We start from the raw sequence: 26,998 nt of genomic DNA, 5'->3' as shown, positions 1-26,998 counted from the left end.
AGGGTTATTACAGGAGAAAGCAGATTAATTTTCTGAAAGCAACAGCAAGATATGAGATCATCAGCACATGGGATGTAAGAGAAAGTGCAACCTTCTTTTAAGAGGGCTGCTGAGGAGGTGGCATCTGCAGGGAATAGTCCAGATTTTACTTAACATGAGAAGTCAAAATGAGGGTTGTGTGTTTGTTTGTTCTTGTTTCTTTCTTTTTCTTTTTCTTTCTTCTTTTTTTTTTTTTTTTTTTTTTGTCTTAAGATACTATGAGGTGGTGGCAGCACCAAAGAGCTACTGGCCACCAAAGGCCACCTTTGGAAGGGCATTTGCAAGTCTTCTAAAGGGGCATTCCTTTATATAAGCCACCTGTCCCCCCTACCCTGAATCTCCAAATTACTAAAACCTTGATAGCCGTGTTGTGGCCCTTCTGAGTCCCTCAGGTTCATCCCCAACCAAATCTTGAGATTCAGTTTTGTTTCTCTTCCTTAAAGCTTAAGTCAAGGATATAGTATGCAATATACATGAGTAATCCTATTTTCTCACAGCCCTCCTTCCATAATTCTCTCGATTTATGACCATCTGCTTCTTTTACAGCCGTCTGTCGATTCCCATGTCAGAATGGAGGTATCTGCCAACGTCCAAATGCTTGCTCCTGTCCAGACGGCTGGATGGGGCGCCTCTGTGAAGAACGTGAGTCTTTCTTCAAACCTTACTTTGAGTCCTGATAATTTGCCTAAAAGCTGCCAACTCAGAGTTACTAGGAACTGGCTCTACTGGTGGCAGGAATTTATTTGCTTATCCTGCAGCAGGCCAGACAGGGCAGCTAGAGCTGATCGGAATATGTCAATCACTTTCAGGAGATCTAGAATATTAGACCATGAAAATCTAGTTATCAACCTCCATCAAAGTCATCTCCACATTCTCCTGGCACAAATTGCTAAGGATCATCTGGAAAGGAGCTAATCATTAGGGGTTTCCCAGACTTCGTCTTCCTTCATCTCTAGTCTTTTTATATATTCTACCACTCATTGCTACAGCTGTAAATTCATGGCATTGCCTAACATTGTACTTTGCAGCTCACCATTCACTCTTTTTCATTAAGGGCAGTTCTTCCCAATAAGGAAATAAGGAAAGTTGGCATTCCCATATCTACACAATGGTTGGTAAATTAATATAGAATTTTTATTCTCATAGTAATACATTTCAATTGGAACTTCCAGAAGGCCGTGAATAAGTGGTTTTAAACATTTTTTAATGTCTAAGCCACATTTTGTTTTACTATCTTAAAAAATACATGTGAGGAAAAAATGATTTCATTTTTCGTTGGGAGTGTTATATGTAAATAACATTAAAAGTCATTAATGAGATGGTCATTGTCTACATCAGGTTTTTCTAAGGCCAGACATTTTATGAGATTCTAAGACTTTTTTTAAGTGTAACTATTTCAACTACTGTAGAAAGGGAAAATTTAGGCTATTTACAAATCACCAAAGCAAGTATTCTCACAATGATGAAGAAAGGAGAGAAATTACACTTTTCCTTCCTCTTCTCCCCAGTCATTCCTTCCCACTTAGGGCTTCCATACTTGACCTGCTGTAATGGCAAGAGTCCAAAGGCTCAGGGAACATTTACCCTGGGGTGCCCTAGCAACAGGCCTTGCTTATCTCACTGAGCATGCACCTGCCCTCCTGGGTTAGAGCAGGATTTCCCAAGCTTTAATGTGCACACAGATCACCTGGGAGATGTTGTTAAATGCAGATTCTGATTCAGTAGATCTGAGTTGGGACCTGAGATTCTGCATTTCCAGCCAATTCCTAGGTCATGCCAATGCTTTTGGGTTGAGAACCATGCTTGGAGTAGCAAACCAATAGACAATCTCACTCCTTTTAAACAGACTATACGTCTTTAAAGAGCTCAATAGGAGGAATGCTTACTGTGGAGGGTGTAGGAGAGGCCTGAATCAATCATCATCAGGCCTCGGCTCCAAGGATACAAAGAGCAAGTTTTCCCATCACTACTAATGTGTTGCCAACAGCCTGTAGGATAGCCTGTCTGACTCCCATTCTCACATTTAATTCCAGACAAGAAGAGTGCCTCGTGGCAGCCAAACCCTCTTAGAGCATTTTATGTAATTTGTAATGGAAATTTGAAACTGCAATAAATGGAGAACATTCTGCTTATTCTGTGAAGGGAAAGCAAAGCACTTAGCAGATATTGATGACAGTGGGTCTTCTCCAAAGGAGCGCATTTGGCATCAGTCATGACTGCAGGCTAAGGGGCCAGAGTTACTTTCCTAATTGTGTTTTCCCAGTGATACTGATTAATAAACACAGCACATACGGGAAGTTCTCTCGTGGGTCATACAAGGTTTTGCTCTTCCTGGATAATGTTTTTTGAACACGTGAACGTATCTTAGTGTGTGTATTTTCATCCAGTCCTTTTCGATCTCCTCTCTAGCAATATGCATTCTTCCCTGTCTGAATGGCGGTCGCTGTGTGGCCCCTTATCAGTGCGACTGCCCACCTGGCTGGACGGGGTCCCGCTGTCATACAGGTAGGCGTCCTATCATGGTTTGTTGTCTTGGTGACTTAGCTCCTTGAAGTCCTAGAGGACATTGATGAGTAGGACTCAGATTCTGAGGTGGCAGTGAAAGAAAGGGTATCAGGGTTTCTCAAGAATTCCTCAAATGGCCCCTCGAATGGTGAATCTGAATGCCTCAAAGGCACCTTTCAGAGTCATGTGCCAGAGAAGAGCAGCTAAGTTGACTGAGTTGTCAGGCTTCTTAGTGTCAGAGGTTCAGAAGAATATTTATTTTGAGTGGCAAGTTCAAAATGCTGGATCATGTCTAGTGAGTAGCAGAAGCCACTGAAGGGTTTTAAGTGGGAAAATCACGTAATCAGATTTTCTTCTAGAAAAATGCTTTTGGCAGCAATATGGAAAATGGCAGAAAGCATGACTTACAGCAAGGAGACCAGTTAGGAAGTTATCAAAGCAGAATTGGCAAGTGGTAATAAAGCCTGGAGAAATGACAACCCAAATAGATTTGAGAGAAGTTTGGGAGGTGAATCAACACTACTCAGTTACAGGTTTCATTGAGGGAGTAAAGAAAGGTCTGAGAAGAGTCAACGCTGATATTTCCAGTTTGGGTCCCTGATGGTGCCATTTACTGAGACAGAGACCCCAAGAGGAGCAGGTCTGAGGTTTAGATAGGAGTTAAGTATTGACTCACTTTGAGGGGCCTGTGGAACATACAAGGGAGAGGTCTGATAGGCAGGTGGCTGATTGCTCCCAGAAGATACATCTATACTGAAGATAGAAATTTGTAGGTTATCATAGGAAAAAATTCATGGGGAAAAAGAATAAGACTATGCAGAAGACACATGGCATGAGAAGGTGGCTCAGGAGGGAACCATGGGAGCTCCCATGTTAAAGGGAAGGAGGAAGATGTTAAGCTTTTAGACAAGGAAGTGAAAGTAAGTGCTTAGTACAGTCAGGCACCATTAAATCATCATGCTCCTGAGAAGGAGTAATATTTTTTTATATTGGTAAGCAGAATCTATGGAGAGTTGGTTTAAATTATTGGGCTTCATTTTTACTATTTTAAAGCCTGCTTTGTTTCATACTTTCCTTTTATTGTATTGCACATATGTGCATTCTGTTGGCCTACTCTTACTCTTCACTTGCCAAGATGGCTCCCCAAGGGCAAAGACTGATGTTTTATTTCTTGTCCTCTCTCTTCCACCCAAGTGCCTGGTACTGGCTGGCATCTCCCCCCCCCCCTCCATATTATATGCATGAATGGTTAAAGAAGTACATCTATTTATATCTCACCAAAGATGAACTCTTCATCTGGGCAAGCTTACCTTTCCAAGCTATAATGAGGCTGAAATAGAAACTGAAATGTTTCTCATTTCCAGCTTTCTCTCAGCAGGCATTTCATTTCCTCCCTGTAGGGAGTTCTCCTTTCTCTTTGATATGTTAAACTTGCTGGTGTTGGGTCTTTATCAGTTTTTAACATCCTAAGTTTCTTTAACAAATAGACTCATGCAAATAAAGAGTTCGGTGATGAGACTATGGATTTATAAGGAAGATGTCTTTATAGTAAATCTTAGAGTGTTCATTCAGGGTTTCATCTTTGGCTAATTTTTAACTCTACTCCAGTCCATCATTCTAATTAAAGCCAGTAAAAGTCATGAAATATGTTTCCTAGCCAACACAAGGGCTTTTGAGTCATCTGTTATTTTAGACAAGCTCTTGCCTGATTTATTGTCATGAGTTGCTGTCTGATGTAATGACTGAATCATAGAGTTCAGTGCTAGCTCCCTCGAGGGATTTACAGTCTAATTGAGCATATGAAAAATTCACAGTTCAAAACAGCATGTGCCAAATTAGTTACATAAATAAAAATATTAAAGAAGAGAAAAAATAGTGGACTTGACGTTATCAGCTAAGATTTCAATACATAAGTAGGACTTAACCTGGAACTTAAATATGAACATGACTAGCTTGGAAGGAAAAAGGGAGGTGGAGCCACACAAGGACATGAGGTCAAGCAAAAGGGCAGAAATGCATAATGAGGAGTGTTGGTGGCTGGAGCCGAAAGCGGAGGCAAATCTTATTTACATGCTTTCATGGACATCTTCAGAATTGCTAAGTGCTTATTAAATAAATGCATGCATTTTTTATCCCAGCTGTTTGCCAGTCTCCCTGCTTAAATGGTGGAAAATGCGTAAGACCAAACCGATGCCATTGTCTCTCAGCTTGGACTGGACATGACTGTTCCAGGTAAGACAGCCAAAGACTAATGTTTATCAATAACATAAAGAGATCGAAATTCAAGTTAAGTTGTTCAAGAACCAGAAGGTATCTCTAGTGCGAGTGTGAGCATTTTGTATCCCAAAATGTCCATTGTGAGATACACTCTCTCAAATTGAACTAAAGCCAACCCAAAGAAATATTAGTTAAGGATTGACAAATCAAACAATGATGCCTCAAAAATAATCTTGTACTCACTTTGGCAGCACATATACCAAAATTGGAATAATACTGGGCAGATAAGCTTGACCCCTACACAAGGATGACTCAAATTCATGAAGCATTGCATATTTTTCCATTAAAAAAAAGGGTTAAATAAGTCAACTGCCTTCTTGAATAGAAGATTGTATTTTTTATATTCAAGGGTGTGAAGTAAATAATAAACTCAGTACATTTATTGACGTTCATTTGCATTCCTGGTTGCAATAAAAATAAATTTAATTGGCTACAAAAATGTTATATAAATATATGTTCTGTCAATTGGTTTCTAATATCGAATTAGATAAATATAATTGAAAAAAAGATCATCATAAAAATAAGTCAAAGGGGAAATAGTTTAAAAAATAAGTTAAGGTTTCTAAAAAACATTGTTGATTGGCATACATACAACATTACATTATTTCAAGTGTACAACATAATGATTTGATATCTGTATGTATGTATATATATTGTGAAATGATCCCCACAATAAATCTAGTTAACATCTGTCACCATGCATAGTTACAAAATTGTATTTTTGTGTGTGAGTGATGAGAACTTTTAAGATAGAAAGATTTATTGTCTTAACTTTCAAATATGCAGTACAATGTTATTAACTATAATCGCCATGCTCTACATTACGTCCCCATGACTTACTTATTTTACAACAGGATGTTTGTAACCTTTTGATTTCTACTCCATTCACCAACCTTCCACTCCTTCATTCCACCTCTTGCAGCCACTAATCTGTTTTCTGTGTATGAATTTGGTTTTTATTTTTTGATTTGTTTTAGATTCCACACTTAAGTGAGGTGATATGGTATTTGTTTTTCTCTGTCTGACTTATTATTTCAGATAGCATAATGCCCTCAGGATCCATCCTTGTTGAAAATGGCAATATTTTCTTCTTTTTTATGGCTGAATAATATTCCAGAAGTGGAATTACTAGATCTTATGGTAGTTCTATTTTTATTTTTTTGAGGACTCTACTGTTTTCCACAGTAGCTGTACCATTTATATTCCCACCAACAATACACAAGGTTCCCTTTTCTCCACATCCTTGCCAACACTTGTTATTTTATTTTGTCTTTTTTATCATAGCCATTCTAACATGTGTGAGGTGATACCTCATTGTGGTTTTAATTTGCATTTCTCTAATGATTAGTAATTTGAGCATCATTTCATGTGTATTGGCCATCTGTATGTCCTCTTTGGGAAAAGTTTCTATTCAGATCCTCTACCCATTTTTTAATTGGATTGTTTGTTTTTTGGTTGTTGAGTTGTATGAGTTCTTTATATATTTTTGGAAATTAACTCTTTATCAGATATATGATTTGCAAACACTTTCTACCACTCAGTAGGTTGCCTTTTCTTTTTTTTTTTTATGGTTTTCTTTGCTGTGCAGAAACTTTTTAGTTTGATGTAGTACCACTTGTTAATTTTGCTTGGGTTGCCTTTGCTTTTGGTAACAAATCCAAAAAAATCATTGCCAAGGTCAATGTCAAGGAGCTTACTGCCCATATTTTCTTTCACTCGTTTTGAGTTAAGTTTTTGTGTGGTATAACATAGTTTCATTCCTTTGCACATGGCTATCTAGTTTTCTCAAAGCATTTATTGAAGAGACTATCCTTTCCCCATCGTAGATTCTGGCTCCTTTGTCATAAGTTAATTGACTATGTACGCATGGGTTTATTCCTGGGCTCTCTCTTCTGTTCATTGATCTATGTATCTGCTTCTATGGCAATGCTATACTGTTTTGATTACAATAGCTTTGTAATATCATTTGAAATCAGAAACATGATGCTTCCAGCGTTATTCTTTCTTGACTGTTTTAACCCTCAGGAAATATCAAATAAATTGTCATCATACCGTGGATAAATATTTTCAATATAAAAATGTTGCAATATTGGAGTAGTTCCAGCTCTATTTTATTACTTTCAATATGCACTATTGCATTACATCATTTAGATTTGTATAATGTACATTTACTTCCATCTTATAGGAGTCATTGAAAACAAAGAGCATATTCATTTTTTAAAATGGGAATTTCAGTTCATTGAAAACAACTCTTCTTTTTCATTTCCTTTTATTTTGATTGGAATGTCAAAGTCAACTTTTCAAAGACAAAAATCTATTTAAATAAAAACTTAATTAACAAAAAAAAATCCATCTTTTGCCAATAAATTTCCTCATATCATCTCAAGCATATGCCATCTCTGCAGAGAGAAAAAATAAACTGAACCCTAAAGAGCAAGCTTGGATTGTACAAGTCTATTTAGAAGCTTCCAAGATAAAGATGATGCTTTCATCTGAGAGTAGAGTTAAATGAATATTAAAAAATGAGAGTCAAACTGGAATGGATTTGGGGGGAAAGAGAAGAGAAGAGAAGAGAAGAGAAGAGAAGAGAAGAGAAGAGAAGAGAAGAGAAGAGAAGAGAAGAGAAGGAATAAGAATTACAGTGACTCAAAAAGGAACAGGAACTATTTACAACATTCTTATAATTTTAGACTTTCTATTTCAACTCCTTCGAACAGATAAGGAAACCTGAGTTTGTGTGGTTTCCTAACATCAAAATACTCCCAAAAGAGTCTATGTGAAAATAGTCTAATAAAGAGAACAAAATTACATTTTTTGTGCAAACGTTGATAAAGGAATCAAAAAATATATGGCAAATTAAGCTTGGAAGTGTATCCCACATTCAAGGACTGGGCAGCCCCTCCCCATCCCCCATTATACTGTGATCCATTTTTCTAGAAGATCCATATTAGTGAGGACTCTAATTGCAACTCTAACTAGTTTAAGCAAAGAAAGGGATTTGTTATCACAATTGAGGGACCTTGCATGGAACCCAATTACATGGATGGCTGAACATCAGGAGGATCCGAATGAGGACTTGAAAGCCACCTGAAGCTTCTCCACCTCCTGTCTCACCTTCTCTCTCCAGCATCTACTCCATCCTTTCTCCTGCTGCAGCATGGTTTTCTCTGCTGTTCAGTGCTTGCAGCTCCCGCATTTTACATGTCATACTACTGTATCCACTGAAATAGTGTGCAGACCCAGTTTAAAAATCAGAAGAACTGCCTAGTCCAGGTGGATTCAGGGGGCAACCGTGAATCAATCAGTCAACTGTGATCCTAGGTCGGGCTATGTCGTACTAACATGAAGAGTCTTCTTGTCAAAACTTTTACCTCACCTTTGGGTAAAGGGGAGAGGAGACTGGCAGTTCCCAGAGGAAAGAAAGGTGGAATATAATTCCCTGAAATGGGGAGGGGAGAAAGCTTTTCTGAGAAATTAAAACAATAAATGTTTACAAATCATGTTTTATTTTCTTCTCTCCCGTGAGATTGAGTAGTTAAAAGATTGTATCCCTCATGCTTAGCACAGGCACAAAAATTAATGCTCAACAAATGTTTGTTGACAGATGGAGCAATTTCTGGGCATCTGTGACAGCCAGCGAAGAAATGCCCTGTAGCATTAATTAAATACCTCAACCAGTTACCTTCTCTACCAATGAATAAGACTCACCTGGTATTGTTCCCAGATAGTTCAATCCTTAAAAAAGAGATGGTATTTCCCCTGATCTCTATGTCCTTCTTCATAAAATTGATCCTAAGCAAATACCACAAATAAAAATTATAGACTGTGAAAGCTATAAGAGACCTTTGGGTTCATGAAGTCCAAACCCTCAGTTTACAGATGAGAGGATTATCAGACAGGAAACTAGTGACAGAGCCAAGGCTAAAATGCTGATTCTTGGATTTTTTCATGAGTTAGCACATGATCTTCACGCCCTTTAGTTGTCTCAAGGAATGACTCCCATCTTTATAAACAACGCCATGGATAATGCCCAGGTATCTGAGATTTTCAATCCTGTTTAAATTGACCCCAAAGGGGCTATTACCTCTTCAGTTCAGTCTTTTCTGTTGAATCTCTTTGTTTTTTCTGTTCCAGGAAAAGGAGGACTGGGTTTTAACCACTGCACAACCAAGGAGCTCTCCTAAGAGCAGGGTCATCTCTTCCTGGTAGCCCTGGGCATCCTGGAACTTACGCAAAGAAATTCCAACATGGTGCTGGGTCTCGTTTTGTGTAGTACACTCGTTATTTGGGGTTTACCTTTTTATTTTGTGTTATATTTGTTATTTCTTGTGATATACTTTCTTACATGTTTCCATTTTTAAATATGCCTGTATTTTCTATATAAAAATATATTAAATAGATGCTGCTCCACTCACAAAATGTACATACTCTGCTGTCTGTTGGGAAAGTTCCTGGTACACATTTTTATTCAGTTACTTAAAATGATGTTTCAATTAAAATATATTTTGCTACTAAATAATATTTTACTGGATAGTGCCATTTTGTGAGGTGGCCACAAAACAATGAAGAGGATTAATGACTTGTATCTGTGCTGGATCACATGTAGTATACCAAGAGATTACAGTAAAGGAGACACCTTCATTCTATTTCCATCTTCTGTACAATATGTGTAACCGTGAAGGTTTCCTTTTATTTAATCAGAGAATCGCTGTTGGATCTACTACCCTCCACGTGAAATGGTGTCCTGGTGCTGAGGACAGCCTGGCTAACTCCTTTCCCAACGTTTGGAAAGCCATAGGTATCAACTTAGTAGATGTGGGGGTTGGGTTGAACATCATGACCATGACACACAAAATAAAGTGCTCCCCTTCCTTCTCACATCTGGCATAAAAAATGCAAGAACTGGAAGAGTAACAGAGAGCCCTTTCTGGATCACAATCCCACAATTGCTTTGGAAGAAAGACAGTAGCAATAAGAGGACAGGAAAGGGGAAGGAAAAGGCAAATGGGACAAGTTCACCAGAACTCTGCTACTGGTCCAACCTGCAAAAATGAATTGAGGCTATACCCAAGGTAGAGCTGAGCTTCCCCTCAGCCCCCGCTGCTCCACCTAACTCCATCCCTGTACTTCTACCAGCATAAAGATTTCCCCAGACTTCTGGAAAATAAAGCCAAATACTAGATTTTGTTTAAAATAGGAAAATCACAATTTTGTTTAAAATAGAAAAACTCGTCTCCAACCTCTGGGAGAACGACTTCCACATAGGCACAGGGTGCATTGTAACACTGTGGAGACATGAATGCTGAAAAAGATCTTTATTGTCCTCTTGGTTCTCTCCATTGCCCTGAACTTCCCTCAGCTATTGACTCCTTCTCCTGACATTCACTCTCTTGGCCAATCTTACATGCTTATGAATATATCTTTTATTTATTTACTAGTGGCCCGGTGCATGGATTTGTGCACATTGAAATGAAATTAATTAGAAGAAATATTTTAATGTCGCTATTCACCCTTTCTCTATAATAGAAGTGTCAACCAAATTCATGATTGACAATGACTGATGGAAACACACACGTGTGATTAGTGCCAGCAAGAGCTTTATATGTATCACGCATGCACAAGTCAACTTAGCCTTTTATAGATATAGAATAAACTTGCTTAATTAAACCTGATTTCTGATTTAGCTAAACTTTTTCCAGCCCAGTGAAGCACCCCAACTTCTCATTCAGGTAATTGTCAGCAACACAGCAGTAAATATCAACACGAAGCAGATTATTATTGTAGATCATGCAGGGAGAACAAAGGGTAAAATATTTAACTGCAGCAGTGTTTGACTATATTCTGCACAGTGAGAAAACCTGAAGCCATTTTCAAGATCCACCATTTCTTCTTTTCAGTCGGGTCAAGTTTCTAAGCTTTCTAAATCTCCATTGTCCTGCTAATGAAAAGAAAATAGGATTCTATCGAGTCTCCTATCTACCTACTCCAGGACTTCTGTGAGGATCAAATGAGATGACGCATGGGAAAACGCTTCACAGACATTTGGTTAAAGAGTAAATGTTTCCACCTGGCTATAAAGTAAGTCGAGTTCCTGGGCTGAAGAAACTGCAAGGAGACTAGTTGCTAGGGAGAGAAAGCCAGGCATTACTATGTGATGTCATTACCCTACACCCACAGCCACTGTTTCCAGGCTGGGCTGGGCTGTGGGCTGCATTTTGCGCCATGGCAGCGTTGGCTGTGATTTTGTGGGGTGTCGCTCTGGGGTGGTGGTGGGACATGTGTCCCACTTAGGGGAAGCCGAGTGTTGCTTTCTTGGCACCAGGTCCATGCTGCCATTTCTCTGTAAATGGCCAGTGTGCAACATGGCAGCTCCTGCATTTAGTGTCTGCTCCCTGGTGGTCAGTGCACATCATAGCCACCAGTTGTACGGGTGGAGGGACACTTAGCATATTAGCCTTTTATATATGTAGCTATCTTACCAACTTCTAAATTATGTTGCACTTTTTTTATTTCTAATCATAAAACTATAAAACAAATCTCAAAATCGAAGTAATAGAAAAATGGAACCAGAAAATTTATTCTCTCATCGTTGATATTTCTCTCTCTCTCCCTCTCTCTCTCTCTCCCTTCCTGAAATATATATATCAATATATATCAATGTGAGAGTAGATCATCAATTCATTATCTCTTGCATGCCCCCTATCGGAGATCAAACCTGCAACTTGGGCATGTGCACTGACCAGGAATCAAATTGGTAATCTTTTGGTGCATGGGATGATGCCCAACCAACTGAACCACACTGGCCAGGGCTTGATTTTAAACATCATTCTGTGAGTTCCAGCCAAAGCCATAGTATATAAATTTATAAAGTAAATAAAGGGTATAAAATGAAAAAGTTAAGAGTAACAATTTTCATTTTGGCAGAAGATATGATGCTATACCTTATAAGGTGAAAATCCATTAGAAACACTGAGTTCAGGAAACTGGGTGGTTACTGATAAATATACAAAAACAAAGAGCTTTCCTGCATGTCATCCTATATAATAAAATCCTAATATGCAAATTGACTGCACAGCAGAACAACTGGCCTCTATGACACACACTGACCACCAGGGAACAGATGCTCAACGCAGGAGCTGCCCCCTGGTGGTCAGTGTGCTCCCACAGGGGGAACACCGCTCACCCAGAAGCCAGGCTCATGGCTCGCAAATAAGGCGGGCGAGTCCCAGACTGCGAGAAGGATGTCTGCCGAGGGGTCCCGGACTGCGAGAGGGCACAGGCAGGGCTGAGGGACCCCCCTCCCCAGTGCACGAAATTTTGTGCACCGGGCCTCTAGTTTATAAATAAAAATATAGTGAAAAAGATCTTACAATATTAATAATAATATAGGTATGTATTATATAAATAAGATGTATGTAGTCACAAGGAAGAACACTATAAAATTACTCTATAAATCTATAAACATTTATAAATGCTCAAATAAGAAGCATTTTATTTCCTGGATGAGAAAACATGTCTTAAACATATTGATTTTTCCCAAATAAAATTGTAGTACTAATGTAATTCCAATCACATTTGCCATATTGGATTTTTTTGGGGGGTGGGGAGAGGAGCAGGTAGTAGCATGACCAAATTATATATTTAGTATTTATTAAGAATTAAAAAATTATAATATTTTAAAGAAAAATAATGAAAAGGGCCATCTGTACTAAAAAATAAGAAAAGTTGCAGTAATTAAAATAGTACATGCTAGGTCAAGAATCACAAAAGCAGCACTGTGATGGTCTATACCTATAATTTCAAATATTCTATTTAAAAACTCATAAGTGATCAAGAAAACATCAATAATCAATGGAATTTCATTATATTAGAAAGTGAGAGAAGTTTTGAGTGACTGGCATTAGACAATTGGTAAAAATTTGAAAAGCTTTTATATTATCATCTAAAAAATAAATTCAAGGTTCATTGGGGAGTTAAGCATAAATACTAAAACAAAAATATGTATTTTTAGACTTTTTCTCAAGAATTTGAAGACTTAAAAACCTAAACCTATAAGGTAAGAGAAATCATAGTAGGAATGATGAGCAGATTACATTTCAAAAGTACATAGAAAGTCTGGATGTCATTCAAAAAATCATAATCAAAATGTAAAGACACATTTTTATGACAGACCAAGGAATAATTTTCATTATAATGTATGTGTTATATAAATTGAAAAACTTTTATGGAACTCAAGAACACAGATATCTCACCAAAGAAATATAATAAATTCATATGTATGAGAGGAAATGTCAACCTCACCAGTATTCAAATAGTGAGAAACCGTTTCGTTTATCAGATTAGCAATAACTTATTTTTAACATTAAAAACATTGCTGGCAAATGTGGAATGAAATAGGAAATTTTATACATTGTCATTGAGAGTGTAAGTTGGTATAATAATTTTAGAAAGCACTTTAACAGTAAAGGTATTTTTATATATACTGAGCTAATATAAAGCAAGTTTTAGCCATAATAAAGGTCATCATGGCATTATTATTGGTGAAAATATAGGCATGCATGAAAGGTCAGACAATAAAGAATTCTAAACTATTCTACCTTAGCCCCAGCCAGTTTGGCTCAGTGGATAGAGCATCAGCCCGAGAACTGAATGGTCCCGGGTTCAATTCCCAACAAGGGCGTGTACCTCGGATGCAACTAATCAATGTGTCTCTCTCACATCAATGTTTCTCTTTCTTTGTCTCTTCCCCCTTCATTCTTTCTGAATATCTTTGTGCTTTATGCTGCAGATGAACATATAAGGTAGACACTTAATATCTCAAATTTTCTAGCCAAGTTCCTTCAGAATTACTTTCTTATGCTTCCTTAACAACCAGCATAGCAGCAGCAATACTGTTTGGGGGGCGGGGGGGGGGGGGGGGGGCGGTGGTTTAGGGATTAGAGCTACTTACGATTCCCTCCTAACTCTGGCTTTGGGCAGTAACAACAACTTCAGATCTTTATTTCTTCCCCCCAATTATCTTAACAACCATTCAAGGTAACTTGGACCCAAAGTGTAGACTTGGATGGAACCTGAAAGAAATGGACTCTTTAGAAAATAATGAAAAGCTGCAAACATATTGTCAGGGCTGCATTGTCTCCAGCTGGTACTGCTGCCACAGGATCCTGGCTGCAAGCAAAGCCACCAAGCATATGGGATCCTCGGCAGGAGATTCCTGGGTGTTAAGTTTTGTGAAAGAAGCCAAGTTACTCTAAAGAAACTCGCATATATCTAGGCTGCTTGGGTGTCTGTACGAGACTGCTGCCTTCCTCTCTTCAGAGGAAATGCTGATCACACCCACTCCTCATAGAAACCATTTCTAGTGTTTGCTCCACCCTCCCAAGTCCTGACCTGTCTATTACCCACCCATCCTCGCCCTTCTGAATCATGAAGATTCCTCCTTTCACTGTGTCCACTGGACCTTTCACTCTTCCAGCCAAGTGCTCAAGCACTTGTTTATGCTCCTGGAAGATAAAAGTGTATCTGATCAGCAAGTGGAATAAAGAGTGCAAACTGACAAACTAGAAAAACCTGAACAAATGGATTACAGTGAAGACCATAAAAAAGTAGCAAAAACTACCTGCGTGCATTTCTCAGTTATGCCATACTAGAAGCCTGGTGCACAAAATTCATGCATGGGGGTCCCTTAGCCTGGCCTGCACCCTCTCCAATCCAGGACCCCTCGGGGGATGTCCGACTGCCTCTTGCAATCCGGGACCACTGGCTCATAACTGCTCCCCTGCCTGCCTGCCTGCCTGCCTGATCGCCCCTAACCCCTCTGCCTGCTTGCCTGATTGCCCCTAACCGCTCCCCTACTGGCCTGATCGCTCCTAACCACCTCTGCCTCGCCTACCACCCAGGACCCAGGATTCCCTCCTCTGGCAGATCATAGGCACCCAGGACCCGGGCTTCCCTCCCTCTGGCCAGCCACAGGCACCCAGGACCTGGGCTGGCCGCAGCTGCAGAGGACCGTAGGCGGGCATCTTTGCCTGGGCCGCAGCCGCAGGTGCCTGGGACCACGGGGCAGGCGACTTGTCCCTCTCCTGGGCCGCAGCCTGGCTGGTCCCCATTCCTCTCTCCCCAGTGTTGAGTGTCTGAGCTGTTATGGCATGATGGTATGAGGGTGTGACGACCATTTGCATATTAGCTCTTTATTATATAGGGTTCTTTCAAAGACTATGTATCTTTTACTGAGAATCTACAAACTATATAGTCAAAGGGGAAATAGTTCCAAACTCTTTTTTGTGCACCTTAGAAGTTGTATTCTGCCCCTGTAATTTAAAATGTACTTTCTCCTACATTGTCTCTTAAAGTTGTGAGAATTGGAAGTTATGTGGATGCCTAACATGGAGCAATGGCTGAACAAATGTTGATGTTCCTCCCTCTGCTCATCCCTTCCCCAGCCCATCGCCACTAACTCTACAGAGCTCCCACTTTACATTAAAGAAAACTGACATACAGCCCTGGCGAGTTTGGCCCAGTGGATAGTGTCATCACACGGACTAAAGGATCCCGAGTTTGATTCCAGTCAAGGGCACTTACATTGGTTGCAGGTTCCCGGCCTTGGTTGGTGTGCAGGCAGGAGGCAACCAATCAATGTGTCTCTCTCACATCATTGTTTCTTTCTGTCTCTCCCTCTCCCTTCCACTCTCTTTAAAAATCAATGGAAAAATATCCTCAGGTGAGAATTAACAAAAACAAAACAACAACAACAACAACAAAAACCTGAGGAACAAAGAAGCAATACCTACAAGATCCGGAAATTACTCTCCTGACACCTGAAGCCCAAGGCTAAGGTTCCAAGTCAGCCACAGCACACTTTCTAGAGCTTAAACCCTAGCGAGAATATGGCTGGCATTTTCAACCCCAGGCAAGCTTTATAGCTATGGTAGTTTATTATTACAGGCTATGTTTCTGATGTTTGCAAAAGAAAATGTTCCTAATCACAAGGCAGCTTTGTTTTTTGTAAGAGTCCCACCCAATAACTTCAGGCTACGTTTAAAGGACAGCCCCAAATGTTCCATAAGTCATAATTGCAGCATTGAGAGGACCTCACGTTGCATGCCTTTAAGTTCTCTGAATATCCACACTCTCGTCTTGAGGTCTTTATACAAGCCATTTCCTTTTCCCATGTCACTTTCCTCTACCCCCAGTTCTCACCTAACCCCACCATTGTGATACCATCCCCACACTTTTCTTTCTGTCATGTGTTCTTGAGCTCTCAGATGATGCTGACTTTATTCTAAACCCACCTTCTCATCTCCACCCAAAGATCAGCTTATATAAAACACAGGGTATGTGATCTCTGCCCTTTCTCATTCCAAGATTCCTTCTAGTCAGCAATGAGTAGAACAGGCAAACCAATATGGATATTCAACTACATAGTGAATATACTCTGTGTATGAGTGTGGTGTATTGAGATTCAGAAGGAGAAGCAATAGGTTAGATATATCCAGAAGCTCTCAACACACACACACACACACACACACACACACACACACACACACACACCTTTTTATCCCTATCAAAATAGTTTATCACTTTGATCTTAAGCCGCTGTCCAGCTTGCTACACTTGAACCTTAAGTATACCCAAAAATAAAGAATGGAATTCAAAAGACTATAACATGTTGTTGTAAAAACTTATTTTAATAGGGTAGACTCTTGGGTGCTCTGGTGTCTCCTACTAAAATAAAAGGTAGACCAGGCACTGAGCTCTGGTTGATTCCTCACTGCATAGGCTGCTGACATGGCCAAACTTTGATGACCCTAGCCAGTGGAACAATGGAGGCAACAGAAGGCACACCCATTCTTTTGTATTCTTGATCTCAGGCATATCATTATTACTACTTCTGTTTTGCTGGTTGTATTATAAACTGAAGGAAAAACAAATATACCCAAGTCACAGTCATCCTTTTCCTTGGTCTTAATGGCAGGACCTGTCTCTGTGATCTGGTCGAGCTGAACTTCTCAGCTAGCTGAGCTTCAGGTCTAGTTGAACTTCTGGTCAACTATCATACACCCCTTCCTAACAACACCCAAGAACTTTCCCCAAGGTAAAACAAACTACAAGTTCTGCTTCAGACTATGTTTATTTAATGTGCTTTATATTTTAATACAGTCCCTATAATTTGAAGATCTAGTACCAAGACAACCAGGAGTGAGATGCATACAGTACAAACAAGAATGGGACATTGAACTCTACAGATTCCTACAGTTCCTTGTCCCCTCTCTTATAGTTAAAAATTTATAAAATGTCTCAAATAGTTCCACCTGGTTTCTCTCCTAATCTTACCTTCTGACATATAGCACACTTTAATTTACAAACTCGACTCCTTGTATATGCCTTTCCCCCTCCTATCCAGTAGACTCCTGTTTCCTGTTCTGATTTCCCCCTGCTGGTAGTCGCTTCTCCACTGCAGTTCGGAGTTTGGCCCATAGCAGATGGTTATCATTCACCTCCGTCCCTCCCCGCTTGAAGACAAGGTTATATCTTATTTATCAATATGTCTTTGGTGATACTTGGTATATAGCAGGTGCTCAAACAATACTAAGGAAAGAATGAAATAAAATATTGGTGGGGTGGGGGGCGGGGAAGAGCTTTCATATAGCATACCAAAAGAGCATGCAGGGGAGTCCCCAGGTACAGGGCACATGCCGTTCCATTTCCATCATTGCCAGCTGTTTGCTTTTTGATCTACTTTGTAGCTTTAACCTTATAAATAAAGTTGTGTTTCATGTGTGATCTATAAAAATTGTTCATTTTATAGTTATTTCTGAACAGCCTAAATTGCTCCTCCAAAAGATTCCATGTCTTTGCAAATATACCAGACTAGAACAGAGAAAGAAAACTGTCTATCTCTATGCTGTACAAAAGAAGTACAAGTTCATCCATTAAAACCATGCTTTTTAATCAGGAAAATTTAGACATAGACTGGGGATTAGATGAACTATTTGGAATTGCTCGTGTCATTGGTTAGGATAATGATATTTTTATTATGTTTTAAGAGCTGGTATATTTAGCTATTCATACTGAAATAGTAATGAGTGAAATAACATGAGTGCTTGGATTTGGTTTCAAGTGCTCCAGAATAAATTTGAAAAATGGGCTTGGAGAAAAGGAAGATGGGTATAGCTAAAGCAAGAGCAGCATAATGCTGATAATAATGGAAACTGAGTGAGGGGTACTCGCGGGTTTATTATATTATACCCCTTACTTTTGTGTGTGTGTGACACTTTCTGCAACCCAAATGTTGGTTTGTATGTAAAGACCCTTGTGTTGGACACCCATGAATTTTGGAGTGAGTACATTACTGTTCAACCTACAAACAGGCAAATGCATGGTATCTTGGAACTGTATGAGATGAAATTATAGAATAATAAGATGTTTCCCTTATTAAAAAGAAAGTCTAACTCATTCATGCTTAATTTTCTTATTAATATGTAAGATCCCTGAATGTAATTGCTTCATTCTCTGGACTCCATAGCACTTTGTACACATCTCTATTGAAGTACTTTTTTTTTGTGTTACAGCTAGTTTATGTGTCTGAATCTCCTTGATGGAGAGATTGATTTCTTATTTATGGGTACAGTGATTTAAAGCACATGCTCTTGAATTTAACCACCCATATTTGATCCTGACTCCTACCTTACGAGCCACATGAGTTGGACAAGAATGCCTCATTTTCCTGATCTTCACAATGGAAGCAATAGTAGGACCCACTGTAATTGTTGTTGTAAGGATTCGGGATTCTCACAAAGAAGTAGGTGCTCACGTAATTTACTGATCAGTCCATTGTTCTCAAGCACATTTCCTTGTGAGTCCCATTACTACACTAATTGTCCATGGGGCAGTTGCCCAGGCTTTTTAGTTTCCTAACCCCATATTCAGTTCAGGCAAGCATGCTAAACTGGAGGAAACTTCACAACAACACTGAAAGATGAACACTTCAGAGGAAAGTACAAACATTAGCCCAGTGCTTCCTTGCTGATGCTACACAGGTGAATGAGACATTCTGTGGATCTTATGGATTTGATGCCTTGATGGTCCCAAGCCTCTTTCACTAAAGAAGAAACAAGGATGGAGATAACTGCACTGTCCTGTACTTGGAACTGGAATTGAAGAACGCTCTTATCCTTGGCCTTTTATGTGCCATGCTATCAATTTTCCAAGACAATCAAGCTTTTTATACCCAACTGCCCAGCACCCCTGTTACCAGCATGCCACCAGTGACCCTCTACACTTAATTCTACTGGCTTGGTGCTCAGGATTCTGACCTGGGTACTAGAAGAAGGCCTTGAGGTCTTAGCCAGAGTTGCCTAACCATATCCTGAGATATAATAGTGTCTAGGTAGCAGTTAAAGTTAGACTTAAACATAAACCATAATATTCAACAGAGTTAGTATCTTTAGTATGTGTCATTCATCCAAAACATTTTTTTTTCTATTTTAACATCTCTGAAATGGGAGTATATTCTACAATGTCATTGCATATAGAATTGTCAGTTTAATGATATATCTTACTGTCATAGTATCTCAGATTTTATAAGAAATGATCAAATGAAATCTTCAGTGTCTGGAATTGTATCTATATAGTATTTAACATATGAAAATTTATAAGCTTAAGTGCATTCTAGAGGTTTTTCCTAGATCTGTGAAAAGCCTTCTTGAGTCTCTGTGTTCTAAACCCTGCTGTTTCTAATTTAAAAGAAACATCAAGATAAAGAAAAAAACATGAGTTCTTTGAAACCCTAAACTTTGATTTGAGCAGAGCTCTTTTTTTTTTTTTTTTTTTTTTTTAATATTTTTATTGAGGTATTATATGTGTACATATCTTACTATTACCCCCCCACCCCACACCCACACATGCCCTCCCCCCCCAGAGTTTTGCGTCCATTGTTTATGCTTATATGCATGCATACAAGTCCTTCGTTTGATTTCAAAACTCCCCCACCTTTCCCAAACTTTCCCCCTGTAATTTGAAAGTCTGTTTGATGCTTTACTGTCTCTGTATCTATCTTTTTGTTCACCACTTTATAATGTTCTTTACTATCCCTAAATGAGTGAGATCATGTGGTATTGTTCTTTCATTGACTGGCTTATTTCACTTAGCATAATGTTCTCCAATTCCATCCAGGTTGCTGCAAATGATGAGAATTCCTTCTTTTTTATGGCAGCATAGTATTCCATTGTGTAGATGTACCACAGTTTTCCGATCCAGTCATCTGCTGATGGGCACCTAGGCTGTTTCCAAATCTTAGCTATTGTAAATTGTGCTGCTATGAACATAGTGGTGCATATATCCTTTCTGATTGGTGTTTCTAGTTTCTTCGGATATATTCCCAGGAGTGGGATTACTGGGTCAAATGGGAGTTCCATTTTCAGTTTTTTGAGGAAACTCCATACTGTTCTCCACAGTGGCTGCACCAGTCTGCATTCCCACCAGCAGTGCACGAGGGTTCCTTTTTCTCCGCATCCTCGCCAACACTTGTTGTTTGTTGATTTGTTGATGATAGCCATTCTGACAGGTGTGAGATGGTACCTCATTGTTGTTTTGATTTGCATCTCTCGGATAATAAGTGACTTTGAACATGTTTTCATGTGTCTCTTGGCCTTTCTTCTGTCTTCTTTTGAAAATATTCTGTTTAGGTCTGTTGCCCATTTTTTTATTGGATCATTTATCTTCCTCTTATTAAGTTGCATAAGCTGCCTGTAGATGTTGGAGATTAAACCTTTATCAGTGATAGCATTTGCAAATATGTTTTCCCATGCAGTGGGCTTTCTTGTTGTTTTGTTGATGGTTTCTTTTGCTGTAAAAAAGCTTTTTATTTTGATGTAGTCCCATTTGTTAATTTTCTCTTTAGCTTCCATTGCCCTAGGGGCAGTGTCAGTGAAGAAGTTCTTGTGGCATATGTCTGAGATTTTGTTGCCTGTGGATTCCTCTAGTATTTTTATGGTTTCCCGTCTTATGTTTAAGTCCTGTATCCATTTTGAGTTTATTTTTGTGTATGGTGTAAGTTGGTGATCTAGTTTCATTTTTTTGCATGTATCTGTCCAGTTTTCCAGAGCTCTTTCTAAGCCTCGTTGTTTTTGTTTGTGTGAGTCACTGTGGAGTGCCCCTCCAGATCCCAACTCTGTTTGGTTTTCTGAATCAGTGAGTGGAGACTATGGGAAAACAGAGTTGGAAAAATCTAGTTTTTTTTCCTTAAGATGCCTCTTAAAACAGGCATTCCCTTCCACACACACTTAAACTACCTCCTCCACCCATTATCAGCCTGGTCATCAAGTTCCCTGGTGATTCACAGAAACATGTGCTGCAGGGCCTGTCTTTTTGGCAGCATCTCTGGACTGCACCCCTAAACCCTGACTTTGTCTCTGGATTGTTGATATGATCATTTTTCTCTTTTTCCTTGTGTGCTGACTTTCAGCTTCATACTTCTCTCTCTAGGAAGTGTGCCTTTGCCCAAGTCAGCTTCTGTAGTAACAATCGCAACAAGCCAGTCCTCTTGACAGCTCTCCGCAATGTTGTCGCCAGAATGGAAAAGGCCTTAGGAAAGTGAAGAGTTTGGGGGACCAGCGACTCTCTTAATATTCAGGTTTTAAACATAAAGCTCAGGGTGGAGGGACATACCCAGAGTGACACTATTAGGAATAGAGTAGAGAAGAAAAGGTTGGCCACTTCCTCCAGCCCTTCCTCTTTACTCCGTGTAGGTCCTCTCCAACTACAGCCTCAAGAAGAGCAGGTAAAGTGCAACACTAGACAGCTATAGTCATCTTTGTAATCTTTCTGGATTGCCATAGAGTGGTAAGAGAATGTACTGAACATCACGAGAGCGGTGGCTTCATAGGTCAGCAATGTGGTGGAAAATGGAGCTCAAAAGTCCACTTGTGTATGACTTTATTTAACATCAAGGAAGAAGAGTTGTCCACGTCGAAGAGTGGAGGGTATGTGGAAAGGGTTAAAGCATGTCCCACGCTATATCCGTGGCATCCTCATGCAACCAGGCACTAGATTCCTCATCTTTCACCCCTTAAATTCCTTCTCCATTGGAGGATCTTCCATGGCTGGATTTATTTATCATCCATTCTTTAGAGTAAAATGATATGACATTGACTTGGGGATGTTTTGTCCTCCCCATGCTATTGAGCATGTTGGCTACACTCACCCTTGAGCAAAAGCATACATGATGGGGGGAAAAAAAGATTTAATAATTTTGTCTCAAATAAAGGTGATAAAATCAAAAGGTAATGGACATAGTGGTAGGAGGTAAGGATGCCTCTTAGTCTAGTTTCTGGTCCCTTTGCTCTCTATAAAAGTGGAGGACTTCCGTGCCCCAACCTCATAATGTCCCCCCATAGAAGTTCCCTGACAGAGTGGAGAAAAACCCCAATCTCAGTCTTCCCTTCTCTCTTCTCCTCACTCTCTTTTATCACTTATTTCCTCTAGACAGCTTCTAACCCGAGTGATTCTCAAACTTGAGCATGCAGCACAATCACCTGGAGGGCTTGTTAAGACATATACATCCGGGCCTCACCCTTAGAAATTCTGATTCAGTAGGTCCAGGGTGGGGCCTGAGAGTTTGCACTTCTCCCAATTCCCAGGCAACGCTGATACATCATGTCCCAGGTCTTCTGTTCCACAGACAGCGCCCTGAGATGTTTAAGGCAGTGCTTCTCAAACCTAAGAATCACCTGGGAATCCTGGAATACAGACTCATACTCACTGGATCTGGGATGGATCCTGAGGTTCTGCATTTCTATCAAGCTCCCAGGAGATGCCAAAGTCTCTGTGACCTTAGCTAGTAAGGTCTTAGAGAACTAAAGAGAATGCACCCTTCTCGTCCACACAATGCAAGTCCTACTTATAAATCCATTATCCTCCTGTATACAATTTCCTTCTCATCCCCCTCCTTTCATTTATTATTCTGTTGTTGCTGTTGTTCCTGTAGCTTCTTTCTTTATTTTAAATTTTATTAAATGTATTGGGGGACAATGGTTAATAAAATCATACAGATTTCAGGTGTACAATTCTATCATCCGTATATTGCAGTGTGTGCTCACCACCCAAAGTCAAGTCTCCTTCTGTCACCATATATTTGATCCCCTTCACCCTCTTCCACCTGCCCCCACCCCCTTTTCTTCTGGTAACCATCACACGGTTTTCTGTGTCCTCCCTCCCTCCCTCCCTCCCTTCCGTCCTTTCTTCCTTTTTCACAAATTCCCAGATGGTACTGCTAGTCTGCAGAGCATACTGAGTATTAAGACTCTAGTAATGGACACAATTCTCTTCCTCCACGCAAAGCACTTTAGAGCAGCCCCTCTCATCTCTCTTTCATGTATATCCTTGACCAACTCCATCTCCCCATGAAACTAAAGCCTAAACCTGTACACACAAAACAAGATACCACCAGGGCATTTGGTAAGAAAGAATAAACTGACATTCTTCCTTAGGATAAGACTAATAGTCACCTGAGTTTTGTATTAAGTAATTCCCTATCTACTTCTGTGGTACTTAATATCTCTGTGTGTCTCTAAGTTCTGAGGTGGTTTACAAGTAAGTATATGGATGATTTCTTTATTTTATAGTTTTGTAAAAAAATTTCACTTTGCCATCTTTTGGGCTTTCCTTCTCCCTTTTCCTCTCACGGGCTTTCTTTTCATCCTTTCTCTTCCTTTCTCCCTTTGTTTCTTTCCCTCCAACTCTGTTTTTTTTTTTTTTTTTTCTTGTTAATTTTTTCAAGGTTTAAGATTCCCAACCCACTTAGGATTCCACCCTGGAATTATTAAAAAAACATACCACAACCACTCAACCCTGACTTCTCAAAAAGAGACTCCACCCGGATTGTCTTGGAGCTAATGAGTCCCACGGTGAGGTCAGAAACGAGTCTAGGAAAATACATGTGGGTGCATGTCAGGGAATAAAGAAGGCAGGCAAGTGCCAAGGGAAAGCCTGGATTTTTTTCTTCTGAAAAATACGTGACCAGGGGCTTTCTTCCAGGACTAGAAATTTGCCCTGCACTCTGTAACATATTAAAATGCTGTTCATTTCTGGGAATGTGGTCGTTTTCTGGGTTTTAATAGCACTTCATCTGCTTACGAACAAACAGGCTCTGGGCGGCGTCAGCTTGTTCTGTCCCTGCCCTTGGGCTGGGCAGGCTGCTTAGCAGTGAGTTCTGTGGAAAAGTCAACCAGCACCGAAAAGCAAAGTACTGCCCAGCCTCGCTCCCCTTCCAGGGACCCAGGGACGGGGCAGGTGTTTGTCTGCTTGTCAGACAGTAGCTGTGTCTGAGAGTTAATTCTGTACTGTGTTCTTGCCAAATGCAGTGAAGTTCAAGAAGAGCTCATTTTCTTAAGGAAAGGGAGGGTAGTCATGGTCAGTGTCTTCTTGGTGCAGAAGCGAAAAGCAAATCACTCTGACTCCAGTTCATCCAGGGCTTAAAGGCTCTTCTAAGAGACTTGCATGTTTTAGCTGGCCCTGTGTCCCTCCCTATGTGACAGGTGGCCCAGACTTGGATTCTAAATGAATTCTAGCGAGGATAAGTTATATAAACTTGCTTCACCTCGATCGACTCATCGGTAGAGTGGACAATCGCCTTCACTGACTGGGTACTTGTAAGTTGACGGAAATGAAAGTGATGCCTAGAAACAAGCCCACACGTCTTAACAGTGGTTCTTAACTGAGGCCTTGGAAGATGTTCAGTCTGTGTGAACATCACCTTTCCTTCTTGGGTGGAAAAGAGAGGAAAGAAAAGAGAGAAGGACCTGATACATCTTCAATATGTAACCATCAATAAGATTCCTGGCTGCGATGGTAGAAGCAACATCAGGGGTCTCAAACTCAAAAGCCACTAGAAGCCAAGTCATATAAGTAAGAACAGCACCACAAGGCAAAGAAGAAAGAACAAAGCAGATCATGGACAAATGCATTAGAAATGCTTCAAATACTTGTTATCATAGTAAAAGTAATGTAGCTGCACGCCCACAACAAAAAATAAATGGCATCTTGCCAGTCCACCTTGAGTTCTGGAAGTAAGAAGGAGACAGTGGGGCTGGGGGTCAACTGGATGGATCGTGCCCCCTCTGAGGGGCAGCCGCTCTCTCTCCACCTTGCAGTTATCATGCAACACAGGACTTGAGGCCCAGTGTGGCCAGACCTTACAACTTGTTTCAAGATGAGTAGGAGGCTTTGTTTATTCCTAAAATATTGCAGTTTATAAGCGTTGGCCAACACTGTGGTATGGCCAACATAGTGTGGTCCCAAAGGCTTGTGGACAGTTCAGTGGCAACCTGCTTTTTCCTTTCTGGAGTTCAGCCAACACAGAAGGGAGCACGTTGAGTTGCTGTTCGTTTTCTATTCTCTAAGAGGGAAGAGAGCCCTTTCTGAAATATAAACTTGGGAAGTCAGCATGGGATGCATGCTTTGCCTTTGCTGGCGTGGGCTGGAAACTGTACCCACTTGACTAGACTTCATATCTGTTCGTTCTCACCATATCCCTATGAGGTGAGCATGATCCCGTTTCACAGATTAGGAGGTAGAAGCTTAGATAAGTAATAATTTGCTCAAGATCTCACACAGATTTGGAACCGGGTTATTTTACCCAAGTTTAGCGCCTTTCCCATGACGTGGGAAAATAACATTTGTGAGTCCAAGGTTAATTTTTCTTCCATGTTCTGCCTTGATAAATATTAGGCAGTGGAGGAGGCTTGGAAGCAAGTTTCAATCACTGGAATGCCAGTTGGCAAGTGGGTATTTCAGAGCATTCGTGAATATTTTGAGCCTGAACATATTGGGGTCCGGAAATTAACTTTCTGAATCCCAAAGTTAGATATTGCTCTACTATGGTGAACTTTATGGGAGACATTTTAAAACACCAATCATGATGTTAAGTCATAGTTCTTGCAAGTAGACCCAAGTGGAGAAATTTCTATATTCTATCTGATAGTAAATCAAGATATTATTTAAAAAAAAAAAACACAACAAAAAACAACAATAACAGATTCCCTCTAGTTCTGCTCGCTGCTTTATAAAATGCTGGCCTTAAACAAAGATCAGGTTCCCGCGTGTTTTATAATAGCTGCCCACCAGCATCGTCTTGTTTGTATCCAGATGGGGAAAGATAAGATTTTAGTAACCATGTCATAAGTGCTAGGAACTGCTTTTGCTGGCTTTCCTGCTTTCTGGCCTGAAGATAGGATTGCTGGTTGGGTTAAGGTAATCAGGGTCTGAGTGTGAGTTTTGGCCTACATTAATCCCATACCACTGCATAGCTGCTGCTATAAAATGGAGGGGGGATAAATTTGCCTGTGGAAAAGTTAGTATATTTTTGGTAGAAAGTGGAAGAAATGGGTGCAAGGTGTAGATATTCACTACAAAAACAACCTGGTCTATGGCTATACTAGAAATAGTCATGCTTTACATTTTATGTAATGCATAAAGAGAGGAAAGGCGGGGAACCCATCCTGGGAGACCTGGCTGTTGTACGGGAAACCACAAAGAAGGATCTTACTTCAGATAGAAATCTGCTATTTCTCACTTTGTTGTTATTCTTGTTGCTCCAAAGAAGGTTTGGGGAACGTTGGCCATGGTCATATTTGGGGGTTTTTCTGACACTAAATTCTGAAAATGACAAATCATCATGTGCAGGGTTTGGCGAACTGTTGATGCTTTTGTAAGCTAAGAATATGCTACAAAGCCCAGGTGACGTGGCTCAGTGGTTGAGCATCGATCTATGAACCAGGAGATCCTGGTTCAATTCCCAGTCAGAGCACATGGCCCGGGTTGTGGGCTCGATCTCCAGTTGTGGAGTGTGCAGGAGGCAGCCCATCAATGATTCTCTCTCCCACTGATGTTTCTATCTCTCTCTCCCTCTCCCTTCCTCTCTGAAGCCAATAAAAATACATTTTAAAAAATAATTTGCAACACTGCATGTGGTCTATACACCCTCAACTATTATCAGGGCCTTTCCAGAAAAAGTGTGCCAGCCCCTAATCCAGTGCACCCAAGGGAAGCTTCTTTGCCTCTTAAATAATTACAGCAAAATAACCAAGTGTAGGGAATCCATGACTCATAAAACCAAATTTACAGGAAACTTATTATAGGAGTAAGACTTTAATGTGTACCTCAACTGCAAAATAAACCC

At 40.1% G+C, this 26,998-nt stretch overlaps 1 protein-coding gene, 1 long non-coding RNA gene and 1 other non-coding gene across 3 annotated transcripts in view; 2 read left to right on the top strand and 1 right to left on the bottom strand.

Annotated features, from left to right (window-relative positions):
- Positions 1 to 9,383, top strand: part of SVEP1 (sushi, von Willebrand factor type A, EGF and pentraxin domain containing 1) — a 140,399-nt gene extending 131,016 nt beyond the window's left edge. Inside the window, exons 45-48 of the mRNA XM_054726757.1 lie at positions 586 to 681; positions 2,449 to 2,544; positions 4,683 to 4,776; positions 8,956 to 9,383. Of these exons, the coding sequence (XP_054582732.1) occupies positions 586 to 681; positions 2,449 to 2,544; positions 4,683 to 4,776; positions 8,956 to 8,977 (308 nt within the window). The 3' untranslated portion in view covers positions 8,978 to 9,383. The remainder of the gene's footprint in view (positions 1 to 585; positions 682 to 2,448; positions 2,545 to 4,682; positions 4,777 to 8,955) is intronic.
- Positions 1 to 26,998, bottom strand: part of LOC129151566 (uncharacterized) — a 46,675-nt gene that overhangs the window by 19,486 nt on the left and 191 nt on the right. The gene's annotated exons all lie outside the window — the stretch shown is intronic.
- LOC114231744 (U6 spliceosomal RNA) lies at positions 4,997 to 5,101 on the top strand. Its single transcript, XR_003617743.1, has one exon. It is a non-coding gene; the product is annotated as a U6 spliceosomal RNA (small nuclear RNA).

Source organism: Eptesicus fuscus, chromosome 15 (assembly GCF_027574615.1).
Source record: "Eptesicus fuscus isolate TK198812 chromosome 15, DD_ASM_mEF_20220401, whole genome shotgun sequence".
NCBI lineage: Eukaryota > Metazoa > Chordata > Mammalia > Chiroptera > Vespertilionidae > Eptesicus > Eptesicus fuscus.
Note: the sequence above shows the minus strand (reverse complement) of the source record. Positions and strands in the feature narration are given on the sequence as shown.